General features: G+C 43.7%; 1 protein-coding gene across 2 annotated transcripts in view; it reads right to left on the bottom strand.

The window, feature by feature from the left end:
• Positions 1-232: 232 nt before the first annotated feature.
• The window catches only part of CAPN9 (calpain 9), a 47,571-nt gene continuing 22,599 nt past the window's right edge, over positions 233-25,204 (bottom strand). The window contains exons 8-20 of one of the 2 annotated variants that reach the window (XM_074947025.1): positions 24,776-24,853; positions 20,134-20,294; positions 19,237-19,394; positions 18,544-18,752; positions 17,482-17,518; positions 15,635-15,715; positions 14,446-14,503; positions 10,940-11,004; positions 8,352-8,420; positions 5,364-5,442; positions 4,901-5,017; positions 2,574-2,632; positions 233-1,433 (exon numbers count right to left, since the gene is read on the bottom strand). In XM_074947025.1, coding sequence (XP_074803126.1) covers positions 1,407-1,433; positions 2,574-2,632; positions 4,901-5,017; positions 5,364-5,442; positions 8,352-8,420; positions 10,940-11,004; positions 14,446-14,503; positions 15,635-15,715; positions 17,482-17,518; positions 18,544-18,752; positions 19,237-19,394; positions 20,134-20,294; positions 24,776-24,853 — 1,198 coding nt within the window. In that variant the 3' untranslated portion in view covers positions 233-1,406. The remainder of the gene's footprint in view (positions 1,434-2,573; positions 2,633-4,900; positions 5,018-5,363; positions 5,443-8,351; positions 8,421-10,939; positions 11,005-14,445; positions 14,504-15,634; positions 15,716-17,481; positions 17,519-18,543; positions 18,753-19,236; positions 19,395-20,133; positions 20,295-24,775; positions 24,854-25,204) is intronic. The other variant, XM_074947026.1, reaches the window with a different exon arrangement.

The raw sequence follows: 25,204 nt of genomic DNA on the forward strand, positions 1-25,204 counted from the left end.
TTTCCGAACAGTTTGTGGGATCCACAGTTCCAAAAATAAACCCATAGCTACGTCAGTGTGACAAAACTTGGACGTTCAGAAAGGAGAAGCTGCTCTACAGACATTACTTTTGCTGCGAGAAATGATTTGCAAAACAAACCCAGCAGAGATTATTTATTACAAAGCAAATACAAGTTATGGATATCCTAGAGGGAACCAACCTGAACGGGCAGATGGAGACTTGCTCGGCCTTTGACTTTATTATTTTCTAATTAACACTGAACACCAAAGCTATCTGAACACTACTGCACAGCACCCTGAAACTGACTGACACGGTACGTCTACACAGCAATCTGGAGCGAGTGGGAACGAGCCTCCACGCCCAGGTTGACAGACTTGGGCTAGAGGAGCTCATGCTCTCGCTGTAAGAATAGCTGTGTAGAGAACACTTTGAAGTTGCGGCTCGGGCTGGAGCAGAGACTTGCAAGGCTAGGAAATGGCACTTGCCACTGACTAGACCTAGTTTGCCTAAAATGGAGCAGAATGCAGCCACTTATCTTCCTGGGTGGAACACGGGTCCTAGCTGCTCAGGTCAAACTGGAGCGGCACCTGTGGTCTCAGAGGGCCACACATTCATACTGAAGATGAACACAGCCATTGGCTGCATTGTAGAATGGTGTGAAACTTATTTGCCTTGTGGGATACACGTTGGTCCACCTGGTATTAGGGGATGGAACAGAGGAGAGTCAGAGGAAATAATTTGCATCTCAGTGAGCTCTGTAGACAGGGCCAGCCAATGGATAAAACATCATTCTGAGCAAGCCAGAATCACAGCCCCCATGGTATAAATGTTCCAGGATGAATGTGAATAATAAATCTATCACTCCACTAGTGCTCCCTGATTTGCAACACTCTGGGATGCTCTTCTATAATGCTGGCCCAGCGTTTGTTGGGGAAAATGCACTTGGAAGCCAATACCATTTTGATGAAGTTCTGCAGGCTACTGTACCTTCAAAAGCACTTTGCTAACCTGTAGACAAGCAATCATGAGGAGTCTCAATGAGTGGGTTTCCGTGGTGCAACGAATAAGTATATTGGGACTGAACGTGATTATATTTCATAAAAGGCCTTGGTCACTCATCACTGTCAGTTTCAGGCTGCTTGAAATGTGCCCGTGCCTCATTCAAAGGCATATATACACTGTAGCAATCAATATAAATCTTTAAACAAAATAAAACAAATTTCATCCCATAAAGATCTAATTCATTAATATAATGGGAGGTGGAGGAGAGAAAGGGTGGGAAGAATAAGTGCTCCCCTTGCACCATAGTGCCTGTATACATTTGCATGGAAAGGGTAACAGCTCTTTGGTTGGAGATTTGAGTGTCACAATCATGAGATCCTGCTGAAATCCAGGTTGGACATCTTCAAATGTTCATTGTCAGGGTGATAAACTAGTAGAGAGATAAAGATCAACGGTTATGACTGATAATCCCAGCTACCACCATCAAACCACAAGTGCAGGAGGAAAGGCCCTTGTAACAGCACCATCTTGTTTTGAATCGGTGCCGTACAATGCAGGGGAATTCTGATTTTTGTGCCAATGAGCTAGTTCCCTAGTTTAGTTGTAGTCAATACAAATATTTGTCAGCAAAGATAATGGCGAGATTCAAGCACTTCTTCATGACTAAGAGAAAGGCAACAGGACAAATTCTTCTCTCACCTACACCTGTAAATCTGAAGTAACTCAGCAGACTTTGCTGGAGTCACTCTGATTTTACCACAGTGTAAATAAGAGTAACATTTTAGTCCAATTATTACAAGGAAAGAAATCTTGGGATGCCAAAAAAGAAAATTTAATAATTCCCAGTAGCAGGGACAGAAGTTGAACCTCCACCTCCCCCTGACTCCCTGACACGGAACTTGTTCAACATTAAGCTCGTTAGTTAAAAAAGGAATGCATTGTAGATCTCTAAGAATTAGTTTATTTATAATTATTTATTATTATACTGTGGTAGCACCTAAAGGCTTCCATTCCCATTGTGCTAGGCCATGTACCACCATCTAACAGCCAGATGGACCCTGCCCCAAAGAGCTCCTAATAATTGAAGTGTGGAATGAGAGGGAACAGATGGGCACAACAGAGAGATGGGGGAGCACAAGGAAACAATGAGAAGATACGGATCACCACAGTAACAAGAGGACAAAGTGCAGCAGCTGCCTGTCAGGCACAGCCTACAGTAAAGGGTGGTATGGATCCACAATGACTTAGAAAGAACCAGGAGGCATTTTTCTCCAATCAGCTGCACTCATTTGCCCCAGCAGTGAAGTGGGCCCAGAGAGAGTAAGGAGGAGAGACCCCAGAAAGAGGAGAGAAAGGGAGCAGTGACTATGAAATGGGGCGAGAAGGTGAGAAATCAGCTTGGAGGAGACAGAGTTATGCAGTAATGGTGAAATCCTGGCTCCACTGAAGTCAATGGCAAAACCCCCCGCTGAATTCACTAGGGCTGGGATTATTCCCAATTTTTAAAAAGTGACAAAGTTCTAGAGCAGATTTCCAGGTTGTCAGTTCAAAAATGAAGTTATGATCATACCTCATTTATATTCAGGTTAATGAAGTCTCTGTTTTTCTTACTTAGTGCCAGGAATACCCCTGAAATAAACATCAGGACATCACAGTTATAAAAAGAAAAGGAGTACTTGTGGCACCTTAGAGACTAACCAATTTATTTGAGCATAAGCGAATACAGACTAACACGGCTGTTACTCTGAAACCACAGTTATAAAGACTCCCCATTCACATAAGCAACCTGTCCCAACCTGCACTATTTGTGACTGTTCCATAGAAAGGAAGGAGCTGGCTCTCTATAAAGGCTTAGATCACAAGTGACTGGTGAACCCTTAAAATGGGTTTGAAAACTGAAGTCCTTGTGAAGGCAAAATGGCCATTGACTTCACTGGGACTTTTGCCTGAGTATGGACTTCAGAAATGAATCCAAAGCTGGTGGTTTGGATGTGAGACACACCCAGATGTTTGGATACATGTCTTACTCCTGAGGGCATTCAGTGCCAAAAAATTAAAAATTCTGCACAAAAAAAATTAAAATTCTGTGCACAATATTTTAAAATTCTGCAAATTTTATTTGTCAAATAAATGTGGAGGCTCCAGCATGGTATTGGGGAGCACAGCCCACTGGCGGCACAGAGGTGGGAGATCACTGTGCAGCTCTCCCTCACCACCCCCACCCAGGACACGGACTCAGCAGTGAGGCTGCACCCAACCCTGACAGTGCAAGGAGGAGGCCCTCCCCAGAAACACCCCAGAGCCCTGCTCCTCCACGCCAGGTGCACCAATTATGGGAGACAGGCTCAGCAAGGCAAGATCCAAATATGGAGGGGCTTAGTGTGGGGGGGAATCCAGGTGTGGGTTGAGAGGGTTCTGTGTGGAGCAATCTGGGTGTGGGCGGCTCAGTGGTGTAACTGGGTGCAGAGGGGATCTGGATGCACAGCGACTTATTAGGGGGTTCAGGGTGCAACGGTGATGTGACTCTGCAGGGGGTCCAGGTGAAGGTGGTTGGGGCTCAGCAGGGGGGGTCTGGGTGTGGGAGGGCTTGGGGGGTCCAGATGCTGGGGGAGTGGGGCTCAGTGGGGTGGGTATCCACGTGCAACTGGTTGGGGCTCAGTGGGGTGGGGATCTGGGAGTGGGTGGCTTGTCGGGGTGGTCCAGGTGCAGGGGGAATGGGGCTCATCGAAGGGGTTCTGAGTGCAGGGGGTGAGGCTCAGCGGGAGGGTCTGGGTATGAGAGGGTCTGGATGCACGGGGGTTGGGTGGATGGGGGAGCAGCTCCCTATACATGGATCCCTCCCCCTGCAGCTGAGGCGCAATGGATGCAGGAAGGGCAGGGGGGAGTTTGAAGAGCTTCCTGCAGCCAGGGAAGAAATCTGGAGGTGGGTCTGATCTGGACCCGGATGCCGTGCCGGGGAAGAGGAAGTCCCATCCTCCCCAGCCCAGCATAGCCCGGACTAGCAGCTGAGCTTGGTGCAAGGTAGGAACCACTAGCCGGCTCTTCCCCAGTCCCGCTTCCTGCCCCACAGTGATTTACCTCTCTGACAGCTGCCCTGGGCACATAAAACATACTGCTGGTGAAGGTCACATGACCACTCTTGTGGTTTCCCTTTGCTTCCCCATCAGAAAGTCATTTTTCTGCAGGAAGCAAAGAAATCTGCAGGGGACATAATTCTGCGCATGCACAGTGGCGCAGAATTCCCCCAGTAGTAATGTCTGAATTTTATCCAGACTATCTGCATTTCCTGATTCTAAAAAGTGATGGTGGGAATATAGCAGGAATACAGCAGAAATACGTACTCCCTCTCTGTGTTTTGACCCTTCAATTTCCAGCACAGGCTGGAACCAGAAAGGAAAAAGAAGCAAAAAACTTAATAATATGGTTTAAGAAAGTGAACTAAACCATTTTTGATCCTCATAAAGTGGTTGGGTTTGGTCTAAGGTTTGAGCAAGGGTCAGAGGATCACTTTAATTTAGGCTGATTTACCCAACCCTATTAATTGCTATTAGTCTGGACAGAGAAAGACCCCTGCATGCAAATGAATCAAGAGCCAGAATTCATAGCTGTATTGTAGGTTATATTTTTCAGTCAAAAACCCAAACAAATAGTTTAAAAGTGTGCAATGTCAACACATGTGCATATCTAACAATCCCTTACTTGGATCACTGACAGCATTTGAAACTGGGGCCTTCAAGATTGTAGGGCAGACCTCCAGTACTTGAGCTTGAGAAGTAACTCCACTAGTTGGTTGCGGCAGTAGACTGTTATCTTTTAGCGGACCAGCTTTTACCAGGGATATAACCCAAACTTTATGAGTGTGTTACACATATGATTTCAGCAAAAGTGGATACTCACGGTTTGCATTCTCTAGGCGAATTAAGCAGTTTAGGAAGTCATCAAAATCAATATGGAACTGGTCATCAGAATATCTGAGGACAATCAGCTGCAGCAGGTAATTATTGAGTTGAAATCCTTTAAAAAACAAACAAATAAATAAATAAATAAAGAAGCAGCAGCAACAACCTAACTGACCTGAAAAGAAATCTGTGAGACTTTAATAAATAATCTAGTTATTTGTTGGAAATTTGATAGTGGGCAAGTACTCTATGAACTGATTCCCTGTCTCTAGCAGAAACTGAGCTGACTGCAAACTGGTTTTCATTTAAAATCAATGTAGAATTCAGAAATAAGAATTTTTGAAATTTTGCAGTTTTCACTCTACAAATTGTTGTCTGTGTGAGTGAAAGTTCAGTCCCCGGTCGAAGATCTGCCCCATAGTATTTCTGTTTTCCCAACATAAATTAAATATTTCTTTTACCTGCAGCTGTTAGGGCACTACGAAGCTCATAGGAGGACATGGTGCCGGATTTATCAGAATCAAACTTAAGGTAGACACCCTGCATGGGGGAAAACGTAGACATTCAGCATTTAGTACGTTAACAAATCTCACGTATTTGTAGCACATAAAGCAATGGAGTTTCATGTTCTAGATGCTTATCTTTAAAACTCTTGATGTAGCGCAAACATTTAAGGACGTTGAGGGGACTTTGATCTGGATCCAATCTGGCTGTGTAACTGAGGGTATATTTGGGATCAAGCTGTCTCTATCATATTTGTTATGAGCTGAGTGAAAGTTGTTATGGGTTGAGTTAAAACCTCACTGAGATTGGTAGGTGTGAACTCACTCTTCAATTAACATAATTGCAAGGGTGAGCCCCCACCTAAGACAAAAGGAGTATGTGAAACCGTCCAAAACTTTTTGCTGAGTATTTTGTGTGTGTGTGCCTGTATGTGTGAGAGAGGCAGTGATTAAAGTGGTCTGAAAGAAGTAATGGGGGTGGGGGGGGGTCTGTCACAACCTTAGCCTAAGTTAATTTTCATGCACTTGATACAGACAGCTCACAATTTTTGCATACATATAATACACAACACATAAAATTTTTAGCTCAGTAAGGTATGTATACCTATTTGTGCAATGCAAATTACTAAAACAAAATATATCCTGAGAGTTTGAGGGGGGAAGGTCTGGGGGCTTTGTGAAATTCAGTGGGGTCTATTTGGGAATAGGGGGCTGGTGTGCAGTGAGATTCAATGGCGTTGGGGGTCTCTTTGGGAATAGGGACTGGGGAGGCATTAAGAGTGGGGTTGAGGGGGTTGCAGTGACAGTGGAGTTGGGGGATCTCTTGGAGGTGGGGGTGCAGTGAAAGTCAGTAGGATTGGGGGGGGTCTCGAGGGGGAGAGTGTGGAGTGACATTCAGTAGGGTCCGGGTCTCTCAGAGCATGGGGGTGCAGTGACAGTGGGGATCGGGGTCTCTGAGAGGATGGGATACAATATGATTCAGTGGGGTTGGGGGCCTTAGGGATGGGTGTGCAGTGAGTGTGGTTGGGGGTCTCTCAGGGTGCAGTAAAAGTGAAGTTTGGGGTCTCTCGTGACGGTGGGGTTGGGGGGTCTCTCTGGGGCTAGAGAGTCTCCTTTGGGGGCCTGTTCTCTGCCTCCCATTCTTGCTGCTCCACACCCCATCCCTCTCTGCTGGCCTTGCTCTGAGCCTGCTCCTGCAAGGTGGTGGGGAGCTGGAGGGGTAGGGTCTGAAGCCCCCGTGGATTCTCCCAGCCCCATCCTGGCTTCTGGGCTGTGCCAGGGCTGGTCTCCCTATCTGAGTTGCTACATCTGCTGCTCCCCTGTCTCCTGTAGTTTCCAGCCCGAGGCTCTGCTCCCTCAGGGACACAGGCCCCGTCTGCATGATCGGCAGGCGAAGGAGCCAGGAAATGGGCACTACCTGTGGCCGAGCCCTGTGCTGTATGAGGAAGCAGCAGGAGCCTAGGGAGCTTATGAGGCAGGAGCTCTGGTAAATGCTCTGTGCCCCACATTAACCCCGCCTGAGCTTTACATTTCCCCACCTAGATCTACAACCCCCTGTGATCACCCCCACTTTAATAAGGGAGAACATGTATGAGAGACACTCAGAGAGACAGCTGAAAGCAGTGGCTGACCCTGGAAGAAAGCTGAGTGTTTTTTGGGTCAGGGTGCCAGCTGAAAAGAGCACTCTTGGTGCTATGAGCAAAAGAAGCTGTTTCCTGCTATTTGTTTCCTTCTGCCATCAGAGACACAGAGCTTTGCATGTTCTTTGTAAATAAACAAAACGGCATCAAAGAAACACCTGACTACCACCTGTTCCTACTCCTAACTGGAACAACTTACTAGACCCTGAATTTCTGGCTAGCCGCTTGGGTCAAAAGGGGAATTAGGAAGCATGCAGAGGTGAAAATCAAACAGCACTGCTTATCAAGCTGAAGTAAAGTTCCACATTTTCCTTGTGGGACAGGATATATCGATCTTCACTCAATTGTGAATTAGTTATATCCATTGTTATATTCACTCTGAATGTTTTAATCAGAAATATCTGGAAATCTCTCCATTGGGGGCATGCATTTCTTAAGTGTACCAGTTTAAAAAAAATATCAAACATTTGTATTAAAGGACTGACAAAGTGAAGTGATCCAGAAAAACAATTGAGATTTTGGATGAAAAATCCAGGAAGCAGAAAATTGCAATGATCACATCTTGGATGTAGCATAAATTCAGAAAAGATTATTAATGACCCATGAGGAAACAATTATTGTGCCTTGAGATGCAATCCTGCAAACATATACTCACATGCTTAACTTTACTACCATAATAGTGTCATTGATTTCAAAGGGATTACTCATGGTAGTAAAGGTAAGTAAAGTGTGTAAGTGTTTGCAGAATTGGAGCCTAACCGGCTAACATTGTTCCGGACCCTCAGTATTGCTTACTGCTGAGGAGATAAACAATGGAACAAAATAACTCATCACATGACTATTTTCCATTAATCACAAGTCAGCATTTTCTTCTTGTGTGAAACAATAGGAACAGAATCCTCAAATGTTATTTTGATTAGCCTCCTATTAAAGTACATTTCTGAAATTCATTACCCCAAACATAGTTTCTTAGCTTACCAAAATTACTGATATTTCCAGTAAACCATTCTGGTTTGGGACAATGGAAAACTAAAAATTGGTCATACTTCCCAGAAGAAAAAACATTTTGAAGAGCTTGTGTTTTTAATCAATATTTTGTGCTTTTGAAGATGTATGCCATTAGATTTTTGTCTCTGAAAATCATAGAAATAGAGAGCCGGAAGGGACCTTAAGAAGTCGTCTAATAGTTCATCCTGTGCTGTGGCAGAATCAAGTATATCTAGACCATCTCTGAAGCGTGTTTGTCTGACATTTTCCTAAAAAACTCCAATGATAAAGACTCAAAATAATGAATACAGTCACATACCAGCCACTTCTTTAGTTTGTCCCAGAAAATCTTGAACTCATTAAATTCCAGTTTCCCATTACCACTGGACTAGTATAACCCACATTAAGGAAAAATACTGGTTAAGTGAAATCCCATGTTATGTCCAAATCTACCGGTCATTCCTTTACTCAGATAACAATAGCTACACTAGGAAGCCTATGATGCTGTTGAGAGCAAACAATTGCAATGATTGCTGTTGGAAACCTAAAATGTTGTGTGATAGCTCTGCTGAGTAACGTAGGGAGAACACTGTCCCAAAGCAAGAGCAGCTTTGGATTCCAATTGGATAGGAACGATTCAGAGAATTAAATAGATATGTGGGCACAGTTGGCAACGGGCTTTGTTGCAAGGATAGGTTCCTGGGTTAGTGGTTCTGTTGTGTGGTGTGTGGTTGCTGGTGAGTATTTGCTTCAGGTTGGGGGGCTGTCTGTAGGCAAGGACTGGCCTGTCTCCCAAGATTTGTGAGAGTGATGGGTCGTCCTTCAGGATAGGTTGTAGATCCTTGATAATGCGTTGGAGAGGTTTTAGTTGAGGGCTGAAGGTGATGGCTAGTGGCGTTCTGTTATTTTCTTTGTTGGGCCTGTCCTGTAGTAGGTGACTTCTGGGTACTCTTCTGGCTCTGTCAATCTGTTTCTTCACTTCAGCAGGTGGGTATTGTAGTTGTAAGAATGCTTGATAGAGTTCTTGTAGGTGTTTGTCTCTGTCTGAGGAGTTGGAGCAAATGCGGTGTGCCCACATATCTATTCAGGGGACACCATCATAGGGCCTAATCACATCAGCCACACTATCAGAGGCTTGTTCACCTGCACATCTACCAATGTGATATATGCCATCATGTACCAGCAATGCCCCTTTGCCATGTACATTGGTCAAAGTGGACAGTCTCTATGTAAAAGAATAAATGGACACAAATCAGATGTCAAGAATTATAACATTCATAAACCAGTCGGAGAACACTTCAATCTCTCTGGTCACTCAATTTCTGATCTCAAAGTGACTATCCTTCAACAAAAAAACTTCGAAAACAGACTCCAACAAGAGACTGCTGAATTGGAATTAATTTGCAAATTGGATACAATTAACTTAGGCTTGAATAGAGATTGGGAGTGGTTGAGTCATTACACTAAGTGAAACTATTTCCCCTTGTTTATTCCTCTCCCCCACTGTTCCTGAGACTTTCTTGTTAACTCCTGGAAATGTGCTGGAAATGGCCCACCTTGATTATCACTTCAAAAGGTTTTCTCTCCCCCAACTCCACTCTCCTGCTGGTAATAGCTCATCTTAAGTGATCACTCTCCTTACAATAAAAGGAGTACTTGTGGCACCTTAGAGACTAACCAGTTTATTTGAGCATGAGCTTTCGTGAGCTACAGCTCACTTCATCGGATGCATAGCATATTGTGGAAACTGCAGAAGACATTATATACACACAGAGACCATGTGTATATAATGTCTTCTGCAGTTTCCACAATATGCTATGCATCCGATGAAGTGAGCTGTAGCTCACGAAAGCTCATGCTCAAATAAACTGGTTAGTCTCTAAGGTGCCACAAGTACTCCTTTTCTTTTTGCGAATACACACTAACACGGCTGCTACTCTGAAACAATAGGATTGTAAAGGTGCTCAAGCACCTCTGAAAATCAGACCACTTACTTGGATGCCTAAGCATGGATTTAGGTGCTGAACTTCACACACTCAGGTTTGAAAACTTAGGCCAGAGTAGTTTTAGAAGCAGCCATCTTCTATAGAGGGGCACTTCCCACTATTCAGCAAAAGAACAAATGGTCTCCAGTTTTATTCAAAACTGGGCAGATTTGCTTGAGAGCCTCACAAATCTTAACCATTTTTAACCAGCCTGGGCTGAGTTTTGAGTTGGTAGCTGTAACTCAAACCAGAGGCAGTTTTGTTTTGTTTGGGCTTTTATTGCAAGTATTTGTGAGGAGGTGCCACAAATAACAAGGGCTGGAGAAACAAAAACAAAAGAGGAGAACTTAGTAGCTGGATAGGAGACGGATACAGCAAGCAGCAGCCAGCTGCTATGTTAGAGCTGTGGCTGCTTGGTCTGCAATATTAAATGGCCAGCTATCAGGGGAGCAGGCTCAGCAAAGTACCTATGAAAGGGAAGAAGCTATTCTAGGAAGCTTCAGTAGTGATCAGGCAGCTCTAAGACAGCTGTTTCTTGGGAAGGAACTGGATTTCCACTTTTTTGAACGCAAGGATCTGGTTGACAGTTATTTCCAGATTTTTCAGATTTCTGCCGAGTAGTTGAAATAACATCTTTTATATAAATAAAATGAGTGAGATTTTCAGAAGAGCTCAGACATGGGCTACACTGAAGTCTCTGATATAACCTGAATGCTTTTGAAAAGTCCCACTTTAAGTTTCTATAATAAAAGCTGGAATACAATTTTGACACCATCTGTTGTGCTTAGTGTACCTCCACTATTTCACAATATTGCACTCATGTCTAGCATCGGGGATGAGAAAGCTCTCTCAGGGCACTTGCATACATTCAGTGCCAGTGCGGCTCCAGAGAATTCACATCAGCATTTATGTGAAAGGATACATCCATGAGAGAGATGATGTTTCTACATGTCATGAGGCTTACTTTCTCGAATGCGATGGTGTTTGCTGAAAAAGCATAACAATCAAGTTAAATAAGAAATAAAGTCATTGGACATAAACTTAAAGTCTAAAAAATTAACAATGGAAAAAAGTGGAACAATGCACTTCATAAAAAAAGATATAGTTCCAAAGATACTCCTATGACCACTACCAACTCTGCTGCCTCTATTCACATGAGGAACCTCCAGTGTCTTCAGTTAAAATCTCATTCAATAGGACTACTCAAAAGAGTAAGAGTTGCAGGACTAGCTTTGTAAAAATCCTTTAAAAATCTTAAATATAATGACATTATTAACAGTCAAGCAGGGCTTGACCATCTCATCAATCTGATGATGCAGAGTAGAGCTGATAGAATCACAGTTTCAAAACCATATGTCCATATATTTTATGCATTTATTGTTGTCTTAAGGGGTGTTACACACACTTTTGAATTAGCCACTAAAAAATTATTGCCTGATCCAAAGCTCAATGCAGTCACTGGGAGTCTAATGGGACCCACCATTATTGACTTCACTGGGTGTTGGATCAGTCCCTTAGAATTTACTTTAGGTAACATTTTCAGAAACGCCTATGGACTTAGACACTTCTGAACATTTTACTTTCTAACACAACTATTAAACATTTTGATTTCCAGTGTTTTCATGATGAGGGGGAGGGAACCAACCAACCAGAATCGGAGTAGTATAATAGTGCAACAGGATGCACCTGCCATTTAAGATTTGAGAGACCTGTAAGCCAGCACTTCCCTCTCGCAATTGTGGCTTTTTAAAATATCTGTGGAGCAGAGGATGTGGTCAGTGAAGGGAGGAAGCCGTCTTGGGGAGGTGAGCTGGGATCTGTAGAACACCACACTGCTGACTCAGCACATAGGCCCTGAGACAGGAGCCCTATAAGCAGGGTGCGCCAGACCTCTCCTCTCCTTTGGTGGTAAGAACAGACTGGGGTAGTTCCCAACTGGCCTTGCTCTGGGATCCAGGGGTGTGGAATTGCTGGGAAATGTCATTTCCCTAGCCACTAATTTGGAATCCTGATCTGGGCAATGCATGCTGTAGGCAGCTGAACCCATTTTGTTTCTGAGGCAAACTCTTTTGAGGAGGGTCTACAATTTCTAAAGTAACTGGAGGTCCTTTGTGCTGCTTGTTTGATGAGTCAAACCAAAGCCCTGGGCAGGGGGAGGTTTTTTTTCCTTCTGTTTCTAACCTTCATGGGCATGCCCTTTTGTTATTCTTTGGCCTGCCACAGATAGCGACAGGCCCAGATCTGCAAAAGTATTTGGGTTCATAACTCCCATTAATTCAGTGGGAGTTGGGTGCCTAAGTATTCTGAGGCTCTGGGTTGTATGGACTCAATCCTGAGTTAAGTGGAAGGGGAAATCTGCTGAACTACACCTATAACTGCAGAGTGTGGCAAGACATTCACCAACCTCAACGCAGCAAGCCCTTGCCACCTCCCCATATCCTGCATGACTACATAGTTCCCAAAAGGAGCATAGCTGGAGGTTGAGGATGGGCTGTTCCTGAAAGTGCTGAGCCCAGATTCACAGGATGATAACAAAGTGCTCAGCAGCAGATGCACCAGAACAACCAGAGACCAGAGAAATGGGTGACGCATTGCTAAGCATGCTTCATCAAAGTGTCCCACAGTGCTCAACAAACCTGAGGAGATGATTAACAAACTAAGCGAAATAGGTCTCTGTAATCCACACTGCATATTTCTTAACTGTCTACGGCCAAATACTGTTCTTGGTTACTGTGGTGTAAATTTGGAGTGATTCCACTGACTTCAAGTGAGTCCATCAGGATTCACATCAGTGTAACTGGGAGCAGAATTTATCCCTTCTTATACAGAGGCCACTTAGAACATAAGAACAGCCATACTGGGTCAGACCAAAGGTCCATCAAGCCCAGTATTCTGTCCTCTGACAGCTGGCACAAGTAAACTGGACAAATGCTCAGTTTTGCCAAAAAAGCGGGTGCAACCCTTAGTGGGGTGCGACCCCTATCAGGGTGCAGAGGAATGGGGGGGAGGGAGCAAGTGATAATGCCAGCCCTGTGTGGGAGGGAGGTCTTGGGAGAGTGGCTCGGGCCAGGCCATCCCCACATGGGTTGGTGGCAGGGGGTCTTGGGCCGGCCCCACATGCAGGAGGTAGGGGGGCCTCAGGCTGGTCCCAAATGGGCAGGGGTAGGGAGGGCCTTCAGGCCAGCCCCAAGCAGACAGGTGGCAGAGGGGGTTCGGGCTGGCCCATGTGTGTGGGGGGGAGAGGGGTGCCTCGGGCCAGCTCCACACGGGCAAGAGGCAGGGAGGGCTGGGCGAGGGGACTTGCGGGGGGCAGGGAGTAGGCCTTGGGCTGGCCCAGTGTGGTGTCCCATTTTCCCTTTAGGAAAATATGGTCATCCTACTGAAGTGAAGCCACTTCAGGGTTGAAACCAAACGACTGTGTAACAGCACTCTGCAGAGCTACAGAACAGCTGAGGATGGAAAGTGAAGAACACTGTGTCACACTGGAAGCTACAGGGTAATTACAGGTAGGAATTAAATAACAGCAGCTATGTCTATGTTCTCATTTTGTGGACCTAGTGTGCCTTGTGCATGAGCAGATATTTAGTGGGCACTGATGCTATTCAGTGAATGGAGCACTTGCTGAGATGAGCACACACAGACTTCCTGCATACTCCCATCAAATGTAAACACAAGCTGCTGTTTGTATTGTGGAGAATGGCTTGGAGTTTCCTTTTCCTTGACTATTTTAAGAATCAGAAATCCAAACGAAATTTAGATACCCCAGAAAACCAGAGAACATTAGTTCTGCTCCCAGTAACTCACTGAGTCTCATATTCTTCAGGAGGATAAAAAATAGACTTTTTACTTTTCACAATTTCTTCTTTGGTTTTGTCACTATTTCGTTACTATTTTCATCATTTGTTTTTTTTATGGTACTGCCTAGAGACCCTGTCCAACATGGAGGCCATATTGTGCTAGGCACTGAACATACACATAACAAGAGACAGTCCTTGTCTCAAAGAGATTACAATCTAAATAGACAAGACAGATGAAGGGTGGATGAAAGGAAATATGATTCCCATTTTACAGATGGGGAACTGAGAGATTAAATGATTTTGCCTAGGTTATGGTAGAGGTAGGATCTCCTGAGTCTCAGTCCACTGCCTTAGCCATAAGACAATCCTCTTTCTCCAGAGCTGGGAACTGGCATCACTGACCTGAAATGGATTTTGCTGGGAGACAGCGTAGGCTAGGGGTTACGTCAGGGAACTTGGGTTCTGTAACCCAACTCTGCCACTGACTTGCTGTGTGACATTATGCAAGTTACTAGGCAGTGCCTCGGTTTTCCCACCTGTAAAGTGGGGATAATATCCACTTTTATAAAGCCCTTTGAAGTCCTTGGATGAAAGCCGCTATATAAGTACAAATAAAGTTGTTAACACTTACTTTTTTTTAATACAGCATTCAGAACGTATTCAAGTTCTTCTGCAGTTATCTCCATGTCCTAGAGTTGAGAAATTAAAGCAGCTGTTACTTTTGTGTGTCTAGATTCAGACATATTGAAAGCCTAACAGAATGCAAATAGCATCCATCTGACAACCACAAAACTCTACTGCACTACTGTCATTGGGTTTACAGCTTGCTGCTGAAATCCAAGAAATAGTGAATCACACAAACAACAGAAGGACTTAAAAAAAGGAGGAGATGGCAAAATACAACTGAGCTGCTCACTGACATGCTACATGGAATCACAGTTCTTCTCAAACAGGAGGTGTTTATTTAAACAAAATAACTGCAGCTTCAGACACAAACAGGCTCCCTCACAGCTTGTGTTCTAGTGTTGTCTCCTTTGTTTACCAGGGACCACGCCATCAGGAACTTTATAAAGGACACAGAGACATCTAGTGGCTGAATATATACTGCAAGTAAACATATTACATATGGAACCCTGAATTTTTACTTCACATGGAATTAAGTGACAACAGACATATATTTTTCAGCTACATAGAGTTGTTCCCATCCCAGTTTTTTCAAGACATTCATGATTTTTATAGTTTCATAAAGTTTAAAGCTAGACGGGATCATCAGACCTCCTGCACTTCACAGGCCATTGAACTTCATCCAATACCCCTATGTTGAGCCCAATGATGTCAGTTAAACTAAAGCATTTTAGTCCTCAGAAGACAAAACTATTGTGTGCCACAAGCAGAGAACAGGAAAGACCACTGCCCACGGCCCCTGTGATGCCAGAGAATTGATTGGGTTTGATGAACCTGGCAAGTGATACATGGTCCACGCAGCAGAGGAGGCAACCCTTTCCCCCAGTTTCCTTGCTAATCTGACCTGGGAGAAAATTTCTTCCTGACCCCAAATCTGGTGATCATATGAACAAGACTCACCAGCCTGATTGCACCACCTCAGAGCACCAGCCCACCCCAGCTGGAATCACGTCTCTACCTGTGGCATATCTCTGCTGTGTCAGAGGAAGGTGAGGCCCCCTCCCTGAAGATTACAAGTGTGTATTGGGGAAAAACTTCCTTACTGACCCCCTCAGGGGACCAGCTAAAGCCCTGAAGCATGACATCATAGTCATGACCATAAGACAAAGCTAAAAGCTTTCTGAGTACGCACTCACCTCTCCTGCAACCTGTTTAAACAATGCCCGGAACTGTTTTTCTTCTTCTGTTTCTTGTTGCGGTGTGGTTGGTTTAGGGGGCTACAAGAACAGGGATAATTAAAAGTATCAGAGAGCTAACATTTGTTCTTGCACACAGATTATGAGTAACAGTCACAGTAACACACTTTAAGGTAGAAGGGAGCACCAGACCATCTAGTCTGGCCTCCTGTATATCATAGGGCAGTGACACAGCCAGCACCCGCACACTAAACCCAACCACTGAAACGAGACCTAAGTATTACAGTCCATAGGAAACTAAATTATGATGTGTCACAGGCAGAGAACAGGAGGAACTGAGATGCACCAATGTTTGAGGCCCCTGCAATTGCAGGGTAACAATTAAGCAAGCCAGCCATCCTTTCAGCACATTTAGGAGAGCTATGCATTTTGAAACAGATACACCTTTCAGATTTTATCATCTTTTGTATGAAAAACTTAACCCTCCCTGGCATTCAATGTCTCAGAAATTTTCACCTTTCATTTCCGATAGCCCATGCTATTGTGTACTCCTAAGGTGTAGGCAGAGCACTGGAGCTGAACAGCTGATCAATGGTGGCCTCCAATGCTACGCTGTCTCAAAACTATCAGTTTTCCATTTTATAACCACGTTCCAAGTGAAGCCTGGGATAAACAGGTGCAACTGTCATGGATGTCTCTGGGCCAAATTCAGTGGTGATATTAACTGCTGTGTGAAATACAAGGCTGGGTGTAAGTTGATTGTAAAATAGATGTAGGCAGCAAAGTAGTGTAACTTGCCCTGCTTTGGCACTCAGTGGCTGTGCAAAATGAATGCAACTTGCATTCCAATGCACTGGAAAGGTATGCGCCGAAGGAGAATCAATTAAGTGAGGAAGGTCCCACACTGTGCCCAACACTGCCATAGAATAAGAAGTATAAGTTACTGTATATCCACTGAATGCCAACATGGTGGAAGTTACATTGATTTGACACTTACACTCATTTTTCTGACCAATATACACCCGACATGACACTTAGCCCACCATTTATCTACTACCATTCAGATGCCAGATGGCAGGCACTTTAATACCTAGGCTAGATGAATAGATGTATATCACTAATGACGGTGACCTTGAGAATCTGGAAATGTGAAGCTCAATTTGTTACCCAGTCTCTGGAAGCAAGGGAAAACTGAATGAAATATTGCCAAAGAGATGCAAAGCTGAATCTTGGCTTACTTTCCTTCCGCAAGCATTTCCACTGAAATCAGTGGGACTATTTGCAGGAATAAGGTGAACAAGATCTAGCTCAGTCAATACCCAAACATAGTGACTACAAAGTGGTTCAAGGGCTGCCTGTCAGATTTTTTTTAAGCATAAAAATCAGCTTAATGTTCAGCAGCAAAAATTGTCTAATCATTTTTATGAAAATGCAATATCAAGCTTCTGACCCCAAAATGTTCTGAGAATGTGTATGCATGTTTGAGTGTGAATAGGTTCTGTGGCCCGAACTGTGTAATACTGCACAGTATGGCTAATGGGCAGATCCTCAGCTGGTGCACATTGGCTCAGGTCCATTGATTTCAGTAGCTATGCTGATTTATACCAGCTGAAGAGCCAGCCCTTAATTTCTTTCTGGTTTCAGCTGCCTAACAGCAAACAATTGGAAGAATTATTAATTATTATGATTGTATTATTAGGGTTGTTTTACTAAGCCCAACACAACTGTATATTTCACACACACAAGGTTGGCATTTTCATAAAATTCACTTGAAATGAAAAAGTACAAATAGAGCATAGTGGATGATGCTGACTTATCCAGTCCTTATTTTAGCTCTGTAGATTTACCTCTGGGAGATTAATGTCAATGTTTCCATCCACATTCCTGAGGAAAACAAAAACGTACTCAATAACAAAAGACTTTGCTGGGGATCCTTTCTGTTTAAATTTTCCAGGAGTAAAAGCAAATACGGTATTTTTACTGAACAAATTATTCACTTTGCGTGAAATTCATCCCCCTGCAGTGGGTCAGGTCTTTGCATCACATAAGCTCAAAACAGAGCTTAAGTGGTTCCTAGGCCTAGTCTGAGCCATCTCTACAGGGGTTGATTTCAGTTTTTATACGTTGTGCAAATGCTTTTTAAAAATAACATATTCTTTATTAAACATGGTCATTCACACAGGAAACAAACAGGAATATTATTACATTTGCAGAACAATATATACCATGGAGCAGCTACTAACTCTTCACAGTTAAGGTTGCAATTGAGTTTTCACTACAAGTCTGATTTCCCCACCTCCTAATACCCACAAAAATAGTCAGAGTGGGCTAAAAATTGGGAAATTAAGTCTGGAGCTATGGTAGAAATTTTCTACCACATTTTAAGCGCATTGAAAAAGGGGTTTCTGATTTAGGCCCTCCTGAAATAGAAACGTTCACCAGAGTTCAAAAACTCATCAAATTTTTTCTTCCCCGCTTTGTAGCAAAAAACCTGCCAATCCTCTCCCACAAAAAAAACAAAACAAAAAACAAAAAAAACCCAACCAAACAAAAACAACACACCCAACAACAAACAAAAAGAAAAGGGGAAAAGCCTAGATTACTAGATTCCCCTGGCTGAGATCTAATGCACAGCACCACGGGTTAACTTTTGTTAATTACAAGAGTTGCTCTGGCAATGAACTCCATTTGGTTCATTGGGAGCCTCACATAGCAGGCAAGGGCATGCAGGAAGTGGACGGGAGGGATGCTTCTTCATCTCTGGGGTCTCTTGTCTGGAGCAAGATGGGGAGAATGCCCTCAGGAATCTCTCATGGTTCTTAAAAAACCCAATTAACATGGCTAGTGTGTGAGAGTTTTGGAAGTTGCAGGAGGCCTGTTTGACTGACCACCCTCCACTGAGTACTTACTCTGTGATGGCTTTTTTCTCAGAGAAGATTCTCAGGCAGAAGTCAGCTTCCTGGTGTGGCTCAAAAGTAGTAGGAACAATAACATAATCCCCAGGTGGCAGCTTGACTCGGTCAGAGACTTCCCTTAAGTTAATGTAGGTTTTGCTCCTTGCCTTGGAAGGGTGGTATCTGAAAAAGTCTTTGTTCAAGTGTCCATCTTTGCTAGGGCTCTGCAATGGAATTTGAAGCAGGGATTTTGTATTCATTATTGTGTGCAAAGTAACTGATGTGCATGGTTCAGATATGTCAGATTCCCACTTCCCTTCTTGATCTAGAATCATAGGGCCAGATACATGCATGATTCACTGGCTCCAGGATCAGGAAGTCACCATTAGCCCCGGGCACTCCTCCCACCTTATTCTCCTGTGCTGAATGGAGCTTGGATACCAGGGGAATCTAGCTCTCAGACTTTAAGGCATTTTATGCAGGGGCTCTAGGATGGAGAAACTCCATTTTAGCAAAGCCCTTCTGCACCAATATAAGGACATTTTAAAGGGAAAGCTACCATTCTCATCATTATTTAAAGAACGTAGATGATTAGATACCACAGCAATGGGTGTGATGCAGAAATCTTGACTGACACACAGAGAGATACAAGGGGGGAGAGAGAGAGAAAGAGCAAACATGGCTACTACATCGTAAAATATCAAGTACCTCATAAATAGCATAGCCAATTGTCAGCATTTCAGCACCTAGTTTCCTGAGTTTACGTCGATTCTTTTGCATCAGAGCTGCTATAAATGTGCATTCATCTTTCCCATCATCTTTCTCTGTCAAATGCAGCCTGATCTGTGGATTTGTCCAAAAGGTGTCTGCCAAAGCAAAGAACACAGACGTTTTTCCCCTCCAAAAAAAAAAAAAAATTTAAACTGAGCCAAACAAGGACAATAGAGAGAGTAATTTGAGGTTTGGGGGTTTTATGTTTGTTTTATTTTTCCATTTTCCATTATGTACCTTGATGATTTCAATGCAATTCTGCACACAAAGAGCCAAATCCTGAGGAACTTGGGTTTTAGTATAAACAATAGCAGAATTTAGCCCCAATATCTCATTAAATGGCAATGGTTTAAATCGGAGATGAAAGTTACAAGACAATTAATTGGGGTTTTGTTGAAAATATAAAAGCACAAAGGGTCAACTTCTGATCTCATTCATATTGGTGTAAATCTGGCATAACTCCATTCAATCTGTGGAGTGGCTTCAGGTCTACACCAGCATGATCAGAATGTGATGGTAAGGGCTGGATTCTCCTCTCACTTACAGTCCTTTGACAAGGGTGTAACTTAACTGATCTCAGTGGAGTTACTCCTAGTTTGCACAAATGTACATGAGAGGAGAAAGAGGTGCACAAAACTGAAAGGCAAAAAAAATTATTTCTTTCAAGTGGAATCTTGTGACTGTTTTGATATTTTGCTGGGTTTCAGCTAGTTGAGACTCCGCCGGCTTTATTCAGCACATGGTTGTGGAAGTTACAAAGGGGTGAAGAATTCTGTGTCTATAATGGATGCTTCCATGGGCGTGTGAATTTTTTCTAAAGAAATCTCTGTTCACCTAGAAAATTTCTGCACCCTCCAGCAGTGGAACCTCTGACCCAGCTCCCTTGATGGACTGTCACCTCCCACTTGTTGGTAGCATTGTCCCCAAGAGCATCTGGGGTGAGGTTGCAGATCTCAACTTTATCAAAATGTGTTTTGAAGTCTTCAAAGTTCATCCTAAATGAAAGGAAGGGAAACCAGTCAGTGCATCACATTAGTGACTGAACAGATGCAGCAGCCTAGGCAGAAACTATTCCCAGAGACCAATTCAAAATGCAGAGTATCAGAACATAGGGCCGGATCATGAGTTTCTGTAAATCAGTGTAGCTTCATTGACTTCATTGGAGCTATGCTGATATACACCAGTTGAAGAGCTCTCTCCATAGACCTGATTCTCCTCTCCTTTACACGAGTGTAATCACAAGTAACTCCATTGACCCCAATGGGCCTGATTCTGATCTCTCTTATACCAATCTTAAAATAGTGAGACTCCACTGACTTCATCTGAGTTACTCCTGATTTACACCAGCATCAGGGACAGAGCAGAATCAACCCAATAGAGTGACACTAGTGTAAAAACTGGTGTGAGAAGGGAGGCTCTAGTCTTCTAGCCTCACAGCTCCTGGGCCCAGTGATCCTTTTTAGTGCAAAAACAGGACAGAGGGGTTAAAGTTCTGCCAATATTGAACTATAACCAAGTGTGATACGCTGCGTACAACCATTCCTACTCACATACCAAGAAGCGTACAGACAGCCCAATGTGCAGCAAGACATAGGAGGGGTCCACTGGCACTTCACTTGCTGTGAACGGGTCTGCTTTCAGACCTGAACCAAACTGGAGTAACAACCAGTAGGGGAAGTATTTACCAAATCAGAGACTGGTGTGCAATACAGCAGCTGCTGCTGGATAGCATGGGAAATAGAGCAGGAAAACAGTGTAGCAGAAACCAGGTATAGCGGGGCGGTCACCCTGCTCTGGCTCAGAAAAGGTTAAAAGCCAGTCCTTGGAGAGGGCTGGGGCTGAGAGCCAATAAGAGAAGGCTGATTGGGAACACAGCCACAGCTGGGGCCATGCCCAACTAGGAGACAGCAGGCCCTATAAAAGGGCTGTGAACCAGTAGCTGAGTCAGTCTTGCTAGCTCTTGAGAGAGAAGGGTATTTGAGACAGAGCAGTGCTGGGAAAAGGGAGGGGGAGCTCCAGCCTGGCAACTCCCCAGGCTGCAGGCCTTGATAGAGGCCTATGCAGGTACGGGGTCTGGGAGGAGCAGCCTGTGGTTAGGTAGAGGCAGCTGCCAATGATGAGTGGCCATGACAGATTGCAGTTTGCCCCAGTGAGTGGGGGCTAGATGACGACTGACAGTAGCCACTGAGGCAAGGTGGGGATAGAGGGTTGGGGGTTCCCCTGGGAGGGGAGACCTAGACTGTGGGGTACTGCTGGGGGCAGAACCCTGAGGTAAAGGGCACCGGGGTCCAGGAGGGACGCTGGCCTGCAGAGGGCACGCTGTATGCTGGAAAAGAGCTAATTCCCAGACAACCAGCAGGAGGCGCTGCGCCAGGGAGTCTCACTTAGCTACACCAGGTATCCAGTTGGGCAGCTAGGCCCAGATCCTCAAAGATATTTAGTCTCCTAACATCTATTGAAATCAACCTTTGACGATCTGGGCCTTTGTGACTGAATGACACAAATGAACAATAGCAGGAAAAAGCCAGTGAGCTCCAGGCAACGTGTATGGGTGGGTGTTGACAGGATGCGATCCTCACAATAGCACACAGGGGTAGCAACATCACAGTCCCACCAGCTATAATAGATTCCATATTCTGCTGAGTAAGTAATTGGTGCCTAGCGTTACTTTAACTTACACTGTCCTAGAAACTTTTCATCGCACACTTTTGATAGGGGAGCAAATGGCAGAGTTTGATTTCTCTGTCTGCGTCTCCCTTTTTGTATTGTGTCTTCCTTCAATGTATTGCTCACTCTGCAAGCCAGGTGCACTCCAGCTTCTTGCTTCTGCTCTTGGTACATTGAGAATAAGGGCTGGATAACAACCCCTTTTGCTTCTGTGTACCTAGCACAAATATCCTGGCCGTGTAGCATAATTTATGTCTTTTGGGCCAAGTGCTGCAAATTCTGCTCTTTGTTACACAGATGTACATGTGTAGTACTTACCAGCACTTCATTGGGGTTGCTCTGGATTTACACTGGTGTGACTGAGAGCAGAATTTGGCCCTACATCTTTGAAAGAGAGGGAGGGAGACAGAGAGATTTAGAAGCTGATTTGCTAACTAGCCCCAGGGTTAATCTTTCCCCTCTGGCAGAAGCACAATAATGAATGTGGAATTTGCCTCTCCTCTCTACCCTCCCTTATCAAGACTGACCTTAGTTACTCTTGGTGTAAATCCAGAGTAACTCACTGTAAGTTACTGAGATCAGAATCTAGCCCTGAACATGTTACCCTTAAGGTCTTGCTAGTTCCTAGGTAACAGGAACCCAAAGGGTAAAAGAGACAAATTCTTATCAAAAACGTATTTCCCATTTGAAATGTCTTAAAATTTATGTTTAAAACAGTTAACGCAGCCTTCTGTAGTTTGCTTCATGCCACTCTGATCTGAATGCATGAGAATAAACTGGTAAAACATGACAGAAAAAAACACCACATGTAGGTGCTATTATTTAAAATGTAGCACATAATCCGTGTGCCCTGAGAAATGCATGAAAGCTAGCCATATCCAGAAGCTATAGTATAGCACTGGCTTTTAAACTGTTAGTGAGCTGTTTGTTTAATTTTTTCCCTTTAATTTTCAGGTGCAGTATGTAATAGCTTACAAAGTAAATATCTGTTGGGATCCCTGAAATTAAGACTTAACTATTATTGTTTATTATTATGATGTCTACTGCAGTAGAATCTAGGGACCCCCCTCAACTCCATTGTGCTTGGTGCTGTAAACATAACACAAAGATAGTCCATGCCCCAGAGAACTCACAATCTGAACATTCAAGATGTTGAACAGAATTGTAGGGGAACTTGAGAAGTCATCAAGTCCAGCTCCCTGTGCTGAGGCAGGACCAAATAAACCTAGACTATCCCTGGCAGGTGTCCAGTGATGAGGATTCCATGACCTCCCTTAGAAGCCTATTTCACAGCTTAGCTACCCCTTATAGTTAGAAAGTTTTTCCTAATATTTAACCTAAATTTCCCTTGCAGCAGATTAAGCCCGTTACTTCTTGGCCTACCTTCAGTGGACATTGAGAACAATTGATCACAGTCCTTTCTGTAACAGCCCTTAACAGATCTGAAGACTGTTATGAGGTCCCCCCGTCAGTTTTCTTTTCTAGACTTTTCAAAACAGGCCCAGTTTTTTTAACCTTTCCTTATAGGTCAGATTTTATAAATCTTTTATCATTTTTGTTGCTCTTCTCTGGACTCTCTCCACATTTTCCATGTCTATCTTAAAGTGTGGTGCTCAGAACTGGACACAGTACTCCAGTTGAGGCCCCATCAATGCCAAGCAGAGTGGGACAATCACCTCACATGCCTTACAGACAACACTCCTGTTAACAAACCCGAGAATATTAGCCTTTTTTTCCCACTGCATCACATTGTTGACTCATTCTCATATTTTGATCCACTATAACCCCACATCCTTTTCAGCAGTACTACCCTGCTAGCCAGTTATTCCCCATTTTATAGCTGTGCATTTGATTTTTCCTTCTGAAGTAGAGAACTTTGCACTTATCTCTACTGAATTTAATCTTGTTAAATTCAGATTAATTCTCCAATGTGTCAAGGCTGTTTTGAATTCTAAATAACACTTAACTCTTATATAGCATTTTTCACCACTAGATCTCAAATCACTTTACAAAGGAGGTCAGCATCCTTTTACAGATGGGGAAACTGAGGCACAGAGGTGACATTTCTTGCTCAAGGTCATTCAGCAGGCCAGTGGCAGAGCTGGGAGTAATTCATGGGTCCTCTGAGTCTCAGTCAAGTGCTCTATCTACAAGATCACACTGCTCTAAATGACAGCAAAATATGAGAAAAAAACAGCTGAAAACTCTTCAGAAGTTGTTAGGCTGCTCTGTGCGGATTTCACTACTTTCATGTCCTTAAGGATGCACAGCACATGCAGTGCATGCAAGGAGCATTTGTGTAGCCTCTGACATGCAACATTGAAACTCACGAGTCATTCTTTCACCTGGTGTGGCACATGCTGCCCTGGGAGAATCACCCAATTCAAATGGCATTAGTAAGTTGAAATGTGATGTACAGGAGTGGAGTATTTAGATAATACAAAACTTGACAGACTTGTTTTTGAAGCATTCCTTACATTGTGCAAATCACCTGTGTCTGAATAACCTTTCAGGAAACAAGTCCATTACAGCGTCATTCATTTTGATCTTGAGAACTTTTGAATTCACAGTGTTTTAAATATATTAATTACAGTTGCTAAGTATGGCATTTTAAACATCGTAAAGATATACTCTGCTATTAAGACTATGTAAATTGAGAGTGGCTTAAATTGAGAGAGTTGTATTGTACCAGTCCTCTTTGGATTAAAGCACTAATTTCCCAGTTCAGAGCTAGTCTCCTCTGCCTCACTTGGCCTGCCTGCTCACTGTATTCTCATCAGCATATTTATTTTTCAAAAGGGTACCATACCAGAATTCTCCGTCATCCAGCACTGTCTGACACAGGCGTTTTTGCTCCGATGGGCTGACTGACTGCCATTCAGGAGAACTACAAGAAAACAAAGTCAAGCTTTACAAGGCTATCAAGCACTTCATTTCCCTTGGCTCAAAGACACCAGCTGGATATATTAGCAGATTACACCGCTTTCAGATTGATTTTATTTGAGCAGTAGCCACAACAGGTGCCTTTAAGGAGCCTGATTCTGCTGCTGTTAAAACCAATGGCAAACCTTCCATTGACTTAGACAGAAGCAGGATCAGGTCTTAAATCTTGAGGTTACAGTACTGCTGTACTGACCAGTACCACTGTGTTTGCAATGATCCCCACAGTGAGAATAGGGAATACTACAAAAACCAAGGTAAATTTAAGTACTGCGAGTGGTATCTCTCTAGATTGTAC

The sequence above is a fragment of the Natator depressus genome, chromosome 3 (assembly GCF_965152275.1).
Source record: "Natator depressus isolate rNatDep1 chromosome 3, rNatDep2.hap1, whole genome shotgun sequence".
Taxonomy (NCBI): domain Eukaryota; kingdom Metazoa; phylum Chordata; order Testudines; family Cheloniidae; genus Natator; species Natator depressus.